Source organism: Ctenopharyngodon idella, chromosome 2 (assembly GCF_019924925.1).
Source record: "Ctenopharyngodon idella isolate HZGC_01 chromosome 2, HZGC01, whole genome shotgun sequence".
Taxonomy (NCBI): Eukaryota; Metazoa; Chordata; class Actinopteri; order Cypriniformes; family Xenocyprididae; genus Ctenopharyngodon; species Ctenopharyngodon idella.
In genome coordinates this window covers 40,640,638-40,652,927 of record NC_067221.1, presented here as the reverse complement: position 1 = coordinate 40,652,927, position 12,290 = coordinate 40,640,638, and the positions used below count along the sequence as shown (strand labels likewise).

Sequence of the window (12,290 nt, the reverse complement as noted above, 5' to 3'; positions counted from 1 at the left end):
CCCCGCCCCCAACAAAAAAGATTGTTTAATAACCATAACCATATATAGAAATTTTAATACACAAATTATATTGAATTAAATTGACCACAATATGTATAGAAATAAAGGTAAAATATTTTTTTTTAAAATGCATTTAATTCACTTAACTAAGAAAAGCAGCTAAATTATGTAACATTAAGTGGCAACATAACTCAATAAGTTATCGGCTCGGTAGGTCTGGGATGTCTGGGATGCAGTTGAGGCATGGAAGGCATTTGAGGAATTTGAGGTATTCCAGGTGTTTCAGGCATTTTATGCGTTTCAGGCATTCGAGGCATCCAAGGCATTTTAGGCATCTGAGGCATTTCAGGCATCCAAGGGTTTTTTGGCGTCTGAGGCTTTTTAGGCATCTAAATCATTTCAGGGATCCGGAGCATTTTAGGCATTCGAGGCATTTTAGGCATTTCAGTTGTTCGAGGGATTTCAGGCATTTCAGTCATTCAAGGCATTTCTGGCATTCCAGGGATTTCAGGCATCCCAGGCGTTTGAGGCATTTCAGTCATTTGAGTCATTTCAGTTGTTCCAGGCATTTATGTTGTTCAAGGCATTTCAGGCATTTCTGTCATTCGAGGGAATTCCGTCATTTCAGACTTTTGAGGCATTTCAGACATTTCAGGAGTTCGAAGGATTTCGGTAGTTTGAGGCATTTTAGGCATTTCAGTCGATCGAGACATTTCAGGCATTTCGGTAGTTTCAGGCATTTTAGACATTTCAGTCATTCTAGGCATTTCAGGCATTTCAGTTATGCGAGGCATTTCAGACCTTTCAGTTGTTCGAGGCTTTTCAGTCATTTGAGGCATTTCAGTTGTTTGAGGCATTTCAGTTGTTTGAGTTATTTGAGGCATTTCATTCGTTCCAGGCATTTTAGTCGTTTGAGGGATTTCAGGCATTTCAGTAGTTCGAGGCATTTTAGGCACTCCAGTTGATAAAGGCATTTCAGGTGTTCGAAGGATTTCAGGAATTCCAGTCGTTCGAGTCATTTTAGGCATTTCATTCATTCGAGGCATTTCAGTAGTTCGAGGCATTTTAGGCATTTCAGTTGTTCGAAGGATTTCATACATTTCAGTCATTCAAAGGAATTCAGGCCTTTCAGTTGTTCAAGGCATTTCAGTCATTTCAGGCATTTCAGTCACTCGAGGCAATTCAGTCGTTCGAGGCATTTCAGACATTTGAGGAGTTTGAGGCATTTCAGTAATTTCAGTTGCTCAAGGCATTTCAGTCACTCGAGGCGTTTCAGTCGTTTGAGGCATTTCAGTCACTCGATGCACTTCAGTTCTAGGCATTTCAAGCATTTCAGTCGTGCAAGGCATTTCAGACATTTCAGGCATTTCAGTCATTCGAGACAGTTTCAGTTGCTTGAGGGGTTTCAGTAGCTTGAGGGATTTCAGTCATTTCAGTCACTCGAGGCGTTTCAGACATTTCAGACATTTCAGTTGTTCGATGAATTTGAGGCATTTCAGTCGTTTGAGTCATTTTTGGCATTTCAGTCATTCGAGGCATTTTAGGCATTTCAGTAGTTTCAGCGATTTCAGTCATTTCGTTTGTTTGAGGCATTTCATTGGTTTGAGGCATTTCAGTCATCCAAGACATTTCAGGCATATCAGTTGTTCGAGGCATTTTAGGCATTTCAGTCCTTTCAGTCAATTGAGTCATTTCAGGCATTTCAGTCGTTTGAGGCATTTCAGATATTTGAGGAGTTTGAGGCATTTCAGTAATTTCAGTGGCTCGAGGCGTTTCAGTCATTTGAGGCATATCAGTCACTTGAGGGGTTTCAGTCGTTTGAGGCATTTCAGGCATTTCAGTCGTTTTAGGCATTTCAGTCATTCGAGGGATTTTAGTCATTTCAGTCATTCGAGGCATTTCAGTTGCTCGAGGCGTTTCAGTCGTTTGAGGAATTTCAGGCATTTCAGTCGTTCGAGGCATTTCAGTCGCTTGAGGGGTTTCAGTCGTTTGAGGCATTTCAGTCATTTGAGGCATTTCAGTCATTTGAGGAATTTCAGGCATTTCAGTCACTCGAGGCATTTCAGTTGTTCTAGGCATTTCAAGCATTTCAGTCATGCAAGGCATTTCAGGCTTTTCAGTCGTGCGAGGTATTTTAGGCATTTCAGTTATTCGAGGGATTTTAGTCATTTCAGTCATTCGAGGCATTTCAGTCGATCGAGGCATTTCAGGCATTGAAGTCATTTCAGTCGTTCGAGGCATTTCAGACCTTTTAGTCTTTCGAGGCATTTCAGTTATTTCAGTCGTTCGAGGCGTTTCAGTTATTTCAGTCGTTCCAGGCATTTCAGTCATTTCAGTTTTTTGAGGCATTTCAGGCATATCAGTTGTTCGAGGCATTTCAGACCATTCAGTCGTTCGTTGCATTTCAGTAATTTCAGTTGTTCGAGGCATTTTAGGCATTTCAGTCATTCGAGGCATTTCAGGCATATCAGTCGTTCGAGGCATTTCAGGCATATCATTAGTTCGAGGCATTTCAGTCATTTCAGTTGTTTGAGGCATTTCAGGCATTTCAGTCATTCGAGGCATTTCAGGCATATCAGTCGTTCGAGGCATTTCAGACCTTTCAGTTGTTTGAGGCATTTCAGTCATTTCAGTTGTTTGAGGCATTTCAGGCATATCAGTTGTTCGAGGCATTTTAGGTATTTCAGTCGTTCGAGGCATTTCAGGCATATCAGTCGTTTGAGGCATTTCAGACCTTTCAGTCGTTTGAGGCATTTCAGACATTCGAGGAGTTTGAGGCATTTCAGTAACTTCAGTTGCTCGAGGTATCTCAGTCGCTCGAGGCGTTTCAGTCGTTTGAGGAATTTCAGTCGCTTGAGGGGTTTCAGTCGTTTGAGGCATTTCAGGCATTTCAGTCGTTTGAGGCATTTCAGTCACTCGAGGGATTTCAGTTGTTCTATGCATTTCAAGCATTTCAGTCGTTCGAGGTATTTTAGGCATTTCAGTCATTTGAGGGATTTTAGTCATTTCAGTCATTCGAGGCGTTTCAGTCGTTTGAGGAATTTCAGGCATTTCAGTCGTTCGAGGCATTTCAGTCGCTTGAGGGGTTTCAGTTGTTTGAGGCATTTCAGGCATTTCAGTCGTTTGAGGCATTTCAGTCACTTGAGGAATTTCAGGCATTTCAGTCACTCGAGGCATTTCAGTTGTTCTAGGCATTTCAAGCATTTCAGTCGTGTGAGGCATTTCAGGCATTTCAGTCGTCCAAGGTATTTTAGGCATTTCAGTCATTCGAGTGATTTTAGTCATTTCAGTCATTCGAGGCATTTCAGGCATATCTGTCATTTGAGGCATTTCAGACCTTTCAGTCTTTCGAGGCATTTCAGTTATTTCAGTCGTTCGAGGCATTTCAGTCATTTCAGTTGTTTGAGGCATTTCAGGCATATCAGTTGTTCGAGGCATTTCAGACCTTTCAGTCGTTCGTTGCATTTCAGTAATTTCAGTTGTTCGAGGCATTTTAGGCATTTCAGTCATTCGAGGCATTTCAGGCATATCATTAGTTCGAGGCATTTCAGACCTTTCAGTCGTTCGAGGCATTTCCGTCATTTCAGTTGTTTGAGGCATTTCAGGCATATCAGTTGTTCGAGGCATTTCAGACCTTTCAGTCGTTCGTTGCATTTCAGTCATTTCAGTTGTTTGAGGCATTTCAGGCATATCAGTTGTTCGAGGCATTTTAGGTATTTCAGTCGTTCGAGGCATTTCAGGCATATCAGTCGTTCGAGGCATTTCAGACCTTTCAGTCGTTTGAGGCATTTCAGTAACTTCAGTTGCTCGAGGTATTTCAGTCGTTCGAAGCATTTCAGTTGTTTGAGGCATTTCAGTATCTTCAGTTGCTCGAGGTATCTCAGTCGCTCCAGGCGTTTCAGTCGTTTGAGGAATTTCAGTCGCTTGAGGGGTTTCAGTCGTTTGAGGCATTTCAGTCACTCGAGGGATTTCAGTTGTTCTATGCATTTCAAGCATTTCGGTTGTTCGAGGTATTTTAGGCATTTCAGTCATTTGAGGGATTTTAGTCATTTCAGTCATTCGAGGCATTTCAGTCGCTTGAGGCGTTTCAGTCGTTTGAGTAATTTCAGGCATTTCAGTCGTTCGAGGCATTTCAGTCGCTTGAGGCGTTTCAGTCGTTTGAGTAATTTCAGGCATTTCAGTTGTTTGAGGCATTTCAGGCATTTCAGTCGTTTGTGGCATTTCAGTAATTTCAGTCGTTCGAGGCATTTCAGTCATTTCAGTTGTTTGAGGCATTTCAGGCATATCAGTTGTTCGAGGCATTTCAGACCTTGCAGTCGTTCGTTGCATTTCAGTAATTTCAGTTGTTCGAGGCATTTTAGCTATTTCAGTCGTTCGAGGCATTTCAGGCATATCAGTCGTTCGAGGCATTTCAGACCTTTCAGTCGTTTGAGGCATTTCAGACATTTGAGGAGTTTGAGGCATTTCAGTAACTTCAGTTGCTCGAGGTATTTCAGTCGCTCGAGGCGTTTCAGTCGTTTGAGGCATTTCAGTAACTTTAGTTGGTCGAGGTATCTCAGTCACTCGAGGCATTTCAGTCGTTTGAGGAATTTCAGGCATTTCAGTCGTTCGAGGCATTTCAGTCGCTTGAGGGGTTTCAGTTGTTTGAGGCATTTCAGGCATTTCAGTCGTTTGAGGCATTTCAGTCATTTGAGGAATTTCAGGCATTTCAGTCACTCGAGGCATTTCAGTTGTTCTAGGCATTTCAAGCATTTCAGTCGTGCGAGGCATTTCAGGCATTTCAGTCGTCCAAGGTATTTTAGGCATTTCAGTCATTCGAGGCATTTCAGTTGATTGAGGCATTTCAGGCATTAAAGTCATTTCAGTCGTTCGAGGCATTTCAGGCATATCTGTCGTTCGAGGCATTTCAGACCTTTCAGTCGTTTGAGGCATTTCAGTTATTTCAGTCGTTCGAGGCATTTCAGTCATTTCAGTTGTTTGAGGCATTTCAAGCATATCAGTCGTTCGAGGCATTTCAGGCATATCAGTCGTTCGAGGCATTTCAGACCTTTCAGTCGTTTGAGGCATTTCAGACATTTGAGAAGTTTGAGGCATTTCAGTAACTTCAGTTGCTCGAGATATTTCAGTCGCTCGAGGCGTTTCAGTCGTTTGAGGCATTTCAGTAACTTCAGTTGGTCGAGGTATCTCAGTCACTCGAGGCATTTCAGTCGTTTGAGGAATTTCAGGCATTTCAGTCGTTCGAGGCATTTCAGTCGCTTGAGGGGTTTCAGTTGTTTGAGGCATTTCAGGCATTTCAGTCATTTGAGGCATTTCAGTCATTTGAGGAATTTCAGGCATTTCAGTTGTTCTAGGCATTTCAAGCATTTCAGTCGTGCGAGGCATTTCAGGCATTTCAGTTGTCCAAGGTATTTTAGGCATTTCAGTCATTCGAGGCATTTCAGTCGATTGAGGCATTTCAGGCATTGAAGTCATTTCAGTCGTTCGAGGCATTTCAGGCATATCTGTCGTTCGAGGCATTTCAGACCTTTCAGTCGTTTGAGGCATTTCAGTTATTTCAGTCGTTCGAGGCATTTCAGTCATTTCAGTTGTTTGAGGCATTTCAAGTATATCAGTCGTTCGAGGCATTTCAGGAATATCAGTCGTTCGAGGCATTTCAGACCTTTCAGTCGTTCGAGGCATTTCAGTTATTTCAGTCGTTCGAGGCATTTCAGTTATTTCAGTCGTTCGAGGCATTTCAGATATTTCAGTCATTCGAGGCATTTCAGTCATTTCAGTTGTTTGAGGCATTTCAGGCATATCAGTCGTTCGAGGCATTTCAGGCATATCAGTCGTTCGAGGCATTTCAGACCTTTCAGTCGTTTGAGGCATTTCAGTCATTTCAGTTGTTTGAGGCATTTCAGGCATATCAGTCGTTCGAGGCATTTCAGACCTTTCAGTCGTTTGAGGCATTTCAGTCATTTCAGTTGTTTGAGGCATTTCAGGCATATCAGTCGTTCGAGGCATTTCAGACCTTTCAGTCGTTTGAGGCATTTCAGGCATATCAGTTGTTCGAGGCATTTCAGACCTTTCAGTCGTTCGTGGCATTTCAGTAATTTCAGTTGTTCGAGGCATTTTAGCTATTTCAGTCGTTCGAGGCATTTCAGGCATATCAGTCGTTTGAGGCATTTCAGACATTTGAGGAGTTTGAGGCATTTCAGTAACTTCAGTTGCTCGAGGTATTTCAGTTGTTTGAGGCATTTCAGTCGCTTGAGGGGTTTCAGTCGTTTGAGGCATTTCAGGCATTTCAGTCGTTTGAGGCATTTCAGTCACTCGAGGGATTTCAGTTGTTCTATGCATTTCAAGCATTTCGGTCGTTCGAGGTATTTTAGGCATTTCAGTCATTCGAGGGATTTTAGTCATTTCAGTCATTCGAGGCATTTCAGTTGCTCGAGGCGTTTCAGTTGTTTGAGGAATTTCAGGCATTTCAGTCGTTCGAGGCATTTCAGTCGCTTGAGGGGTTTCAGTTGTTTGAGGCATTTCAGGCATTTCAGTCGTTTGAGGAATTTCCGTCACTCGGGCATTTTCAGTTGTTCTAGGCATTTCAAGCATTTCAGTCGTGTGAGGCATTTCAGTCGTCCAAGGTATTTTAGGCATTTCAGTCGATCGAGGCATTTCAGGCATTGAAGTCATTTCAGTCGTTCGAAGCATTTCAGGCATATCTGTCGTTCGAAGGCATTTCAGACCTTTCAGTCGTTCGAGGCATTTCAGTTATTTCAGTCGTTCGAGGCATTTCAGTCATTTCAGTTGTTTGAGGCATTTCAGGCATATCAGTCGTTCGAGGCATTTCAGACCTTTCAGTCGTTCGTGGCATTTCAGTTGTTCGAGGCATTTTAGGCATTTCAGTCGTTCGAGGCATCTTAGGCATATCAGTCGTTCGAGTCATTTCAGACCTTTCAGTTGTTTGAGGCATTTCAGACATTTGAGGAGTTTGAGGCATTTCAGGCATTTCGGTAGTTTGAGTCATTTTAGACCTTTCAGTCGTTCGAGTCATTTCAGGCATTTCTGGCCTTTGAGGCATTGCTGTAGTTCGAGGCTTTGGAGGCACCAGAGGCCTCTGAGGCTTTTGATGCACTGGGATCACCGGAAGTGTAGGAGGCCTCGAAAGCTCTGGAGGCCTTGGAGGGCTCGGAGGCCTTGGAGGTCTCGGAGGCTCCGGAGGCCTTGGAGGTCTCGGAGGCCTCGGAGGCTCCGGAAACCACACAGGCCACCCATCTGACAGCCCGTCCAGCCTCTGCATGAGAGAATTGACCCATCTTTCCATGGGATCAGCACAGAACTCCTGGTCATTTTCCAATGTGAATCTGCAGGACAATTGCATTAAACATCATTAATTGTGATGTCTGAAAGAATCATAAAAGTTTCTAATATTTACTACGGTTCAAAGCATTTTATTGCACCACTGTCTCAATTGCTCTCCAGTGACGTGAATACATTTATCTAGTAATTATTTCACAGTCAGACACTCTGGGCCCAAACATCTTATGAACACATTTCCCAAATGGAAAATATATATGAATATGAGAATTATTTAAATGAGTAAAAAAAAAAGAAATTCTAATTTCACCTAAAAATTTTAATTCCAAATGATATCATCAGCGTAACAGTCTGAATAAAAAGTTGAATTAATCTTAAAACGTTCTGTGGTTCTATACATCTGAATAGAAAAGGTGGATGTTTGTGTGTCCAATGGATAGAAAATAATAAAACTCATCATGAGAAACTTAATTTCTTTACATTACTTGCAATTTCTGTATAACAGTCAGATTTGATTCATACATGCACTGTATTGACAAGTTTCATACCACTTTGATAGTGCTACATATACAGACGGGTATTTCTTACACAATAGCAGCGATCCTGCAGCGTCTGCTCGGATTTTGTCTTCTGTAGCTGGTCACTCTATTCCTTGTGGACAGTTTAACACTCGTGGCATACTGCAGACAACAGCCACCATCTAAGAGACACACAACAAAGACATTAAATGTGTTATCATGCATTGACCCAAACTCACATGCAATACAACTACTTTCATAGTTCACTAGAGGCAGATGATTTTGTGACTGTATCACCTCACATCATAAAACCGTAAATATCTGCAAATGATGTTGTGCAATGAAAAGATGGAAAACCAACAGATATAAGGACTGTAAGCAGAGCCTCCCAGATGATTTTCACAGAAGTGAAAGTGAATTCAGTGACTATTTAAAGTACACACGTTTGAAAGATGAGATTTACACTGCAAAGAAAACAAAATGTTCAATAACTAGTGACTGAGTTTTAAAACATCATTAGAGGAACATGGACACACTGTCCAGTTTTGTTGTTTTGTTTTTTTGTTTTATTATTTATTTTATTTATTTTTATATATTATTTTCCATAAGTGCTCTTCAACAGAGAATGAAGTATCTGTAATTTAATCTTTTAAATGAATTTAAAATGATTTAGTTTAAAAAAAGGCCAGAACTACTTTTAATTTTACTTTTATATGTTCAGTGTCTTATCCGCATTTTTTTAAACTTCCTGTTGCCTGTCCCTGGTTCCATGTTTGTAGTCCCTTATAGTCTGATTGTTACCAGGTGTGTCTTGTTAGCTTATTAGCTCCCTATGTATATAATGCCTTTGTGTTTCCTGTGTTTCCAATGTTCTTTGTCAGTCGACGTTTGCTGTAGGTTTGTTCATGCATATGCATGCATTCCCGTTCTCCATGTTCCTTTGTTTCTGGTTTATGTTTGTTTATATATTGTTTATTTTGTTTGTAATATTACATAACTTATTATATTCAATCCATTTTGTTCATTACTGTTCAGATGTATATGTCTGACGATTCAAAGAAAGCTTTTCTCCATTAGAAAAATATCTTTCATGCACCATCTTAATTTTGAATTAGTACATTTCATTCTTAAACACTCTTTCTAAATCATTCAAATATTTTTGGCAAGAAATTCATAATCTGCACTATTTTGCAGCTTCTTACCCATAAACGACCCTGGAAACAATTTGTTCACCCTCCTCACGAGATTGTGGACCCAACGTTCTGTAGGATCAGCACAAAACTCGGAATTATCCAATTTGAAGCTGCGGAGAGAGAATTGCATTAAACATCATGAACTGTGATATTTGAAAGAATCACACATAAAAGCCATATAGAAAGCTTTTGCAATTCTTACTGACCCCAAACTTTTAAAGAGTAGTGTAGAATTTTACAAAAGCCTTCTATTTCAGATAAATACTGTTCTTTTGAACTTTATTCATCAAAGAATCATGAAAAATCAGAAAAGAGCAGCAAATACGAATGATTTCTGAAGGATCATGTGACACTGAAGACTGGAGTAATGATGCTGAAAATTCAGCTTTGATCACAGGAATAAATTATAGTTTACAAAATATTCACATAGAAAACAGTTATTTTAAATTATAATAAAATTTCACAAAATTACTGTTTTTACTGTATTTTGGATCAAATAAATGCAGCATTGGTGAGCAGACGAAACTTCTTCATTAAAAAATCTGACCAATCCCAAACTTTTGAACAGTATGTATATGGTGTTTCTTACATGACAGCAGGGAACGTGCAGTGTTTGCCCATCTCTTGTATTCTGTAGCTGGTCACTCTTTTCTTTTCAAAAAGTCTTATTTTAGAGACATAGCGCTGACAGCAGCCCTTAACTGAGAGACACACGACAAAGATATTACACATGCTGATAAACATTGACCCAAAACTAGTGTTACTTTAGTATCACTGAGATACTATTATATATTTTTTATTAATATTCTGTATTAATTTTTATTTTTTAATAGTTCCTTTTAGTAATTTTGTTGTGTTTCTGTTATTATTTAAAATATAGTTTTTATTCATTTTTATTTGAGTTTTAGTTGTTTAGTACATCAAGTTAGGAAATGTTGCCTTGGTATAATAAAAAATGTTTTAATTTTTTATTTTATTTCATTTAAACTTTATTTTACTTCAAGTAACAACATTTTTTTTTTAATGTAGTTTTAGTTAACTATACCCAACCCAAAACTGTATGCAGTTGTACTTTATACTTCACTATGTTCCAGTATGTTTTTTATACTTCAGCATTGCCATTTCTAAAATCATTTTCTGCATAAGGCAACTCAAATATCTACTTCATATGAGGTGTTTTACCTTGAGCCAGTGTGAAGTTGATGAAGCCCAGCAGAACGATGATGAAGATGCTAAACCGCATGATATTCCAGTATCTTTACTTTACAATTATTTTACTCAAAATCATGAACCGCTTCACTAGATACGCTTACAATAATGAGGAAAATGATGACGAATAATGGGCAAATCACGCCCACATCTCAAATTTCAGTCAACAACAGCTGGACAGAGCCAAGTCATCCTTCTACAGTTGTTCCTTTCCCGAAACTGTTGCACAAAGATGCAAGTCAAAATATGAGGAAAAAATATGAATCACTACTTTCGTTTCCTGATCATATAGCGGAAGTTGTGAATAAGATGTTTTGACAGAAAAGGCTTCTTGCATATTTTGTTTCTAAATAACAGCTGAAATTAAACATATATTTTTAATCGATACATTTCAGGACCACACAAAGTATGCAACTTCCACGCAGGATGTGGGAAACCCTGAATCCCACTCTCTACAGGCCATCCTTCAACAGGTAGTCCTTTGGATGCATGAAAAATTGTTATATTTATTGCCTGTATCTACTGGATAATGTTATAATTGGAACACAATACTTGACTACAATTGAACTATAATTTTTATCATGTAATTTGCAAACAGTAACAAACTGGTATATGAGAAAATAAATGAAGTGTAAAGAATTTAACTGATCTGACCTAATTTTATCTGATATGGAACTTAAACGCAATGAGCTTCTGACCCATTTTCAAAACAATAAAACTCATCGTTTCCTCAGTAAAATTACATTCTTGGACATTGTGTTCAAGGTCAAGACACTTCAGGGTGTTTAATAGGAAACAAACAAAACGTCTCGGGTTACGTCTGTAACCCTGGTTCCCTGAATAGGGAACAAGACGCTGCGTCGAGCGCTTTGGGAATGCCTCTGCGTGATTGCGTCGTGAAGCACTTGTGAAATTGAACCAATAGGGTGACGGGACGTCAGAGCGGGTGACGTCACGGACCAGGAAACTATAAAGCACTCCTGAGAACAAAGAACGCCAGCTTCTGATTGGCTGAAGCAAGATGTTTACAGGCGTGCAGGGAGTATGGCTAGGCGACGCAGCGTCTCGTTCACTATTCAGGGAACCAGGGTTACAGACGTAACCCGAGACGTCCCCTTTCATGGGAACATCGACGCTGCTTCGAGCGCTTTGGGAACCCTATCCCAACTACGCCATAATTCCAAGTGTCTGTCTGTTATCCTTAAGACGAGAGCACCGAGGACCCCGGAGTGGAGCCCAAGTCAAGGTTGTAAAACCTAATAAAGGTATGCTGAGGGGGGACCCCCGAGATCAAAGCCTTTGAGGCAGCCATACCCCTGTAGAGTGAGCCCGGACAGCCAAAAGTGAAGGTTGGATCTGACATGTGAAGGCAGAGAAAGGGCTGGGCCCGTCTCTAACCCCTCCGTCAGATCCATCTGTGAACCCCACAAACGAAGCCGCCGCTCTGCCTCGGCAGAAGCAGGACCCGATCCGCGGGGAACACTGGCCCTCCTCAAAGAGCGCCCAAGCGAGAGCGGAGTGTACGGAGCGTTAACTTCTCACAATGCACACAGACAGCTTCCTCAAGAGCTGCCTGGGCATGCAAACAACACACATCTCATGTGTATCCCCACCCGTGATAAAACGAGGTCAGGGATGAACACACTTGACAAACTGCTGTTTGCTCGATATTTTGTGTCTTTAAATATATATATATATTGGAATATATGCTTGTGGTGTGAAAATACTCTTGTCCTCAGGCGAAGAGATATATTGAACTGTATATGTAGCTGACAGACAACACCAAATAAGACACACAATAACACAGAGCGCTTGCTGAAGACACAGAAGCTGGCGTTCTTTGTTCTCAGGAGTGCTTTATAGTTTCCTGGTCCGTGACGTCACCCGCCCTGACGTCCCGTCACCCTATTGGTTCGATTTCACAAGTGCTTCACGACGCAATCATGCAGAGGCGTTCCCAAAGCGCTTGACGTAGCATCGATGTTCCCATGAAAGGGAACTAAACATGCTCAAATGTGGGTGTATTTCAGCTAAGAGTCCTTTAAACCATAAAATGAATATATATAGGCCTCTATGA

The 12,290-nt window shown here is 40.6% G+C and overlaps 1 protein-coding gene across 8 annotated transcripts; it reads right to left on the bottom strand.

The window, feature by feature from the left end:
- Positions 1–35: 35 nt before the first annotated feature.
- LOC127500245 (mucin-2-like) lies at positions 36–10,998 on the bottom strand. Of its 8 annotated transcripts, XM_051871308.1 has the most exons (6): positions 10,187–10,998; positions 9,594–9,705; positions 9,014–9,114; positions 7,882–7,993; positions 6,723–7,340; positions 36–5,524 (listed from the first exon to the last, which is right to left on the bottom strand). In XM_051871308.1, the coding sequence occupies exons 1-6, from the start codon at positions 10,245–10,247 to the stop codon at positions 1,369–1,371; spliced, it is 5,160 nt and encodes a 1,719-aa protein (XP_051727268.1). In that variant the 5' UTR covers positions 10,248–10,998; the 3' UTR covers positions 36–1,368. The 8 variants fall into 8 exon arrangements, with proteins under 8 accessions (XP_051727268.1, XP_051727248.1, XP_051727276.1 ...); XM_051871331.1 differs by lacking the exon at positions 36–5,524 and having other exon boundaries at positions 6,689–7,340; XM_051871288.1 differs by lacking the exons at positions 6,723–7,340; positions 7,882–7,993; positions 9,014–9,114; positions 9,594–9,705; positions 10,187–10,998 and having other exon boundaries at positions 36–2,248; positions 2,384–6,696.
- Positions 10,999–12,290: the final 1,292 nt, after the last annotated feature.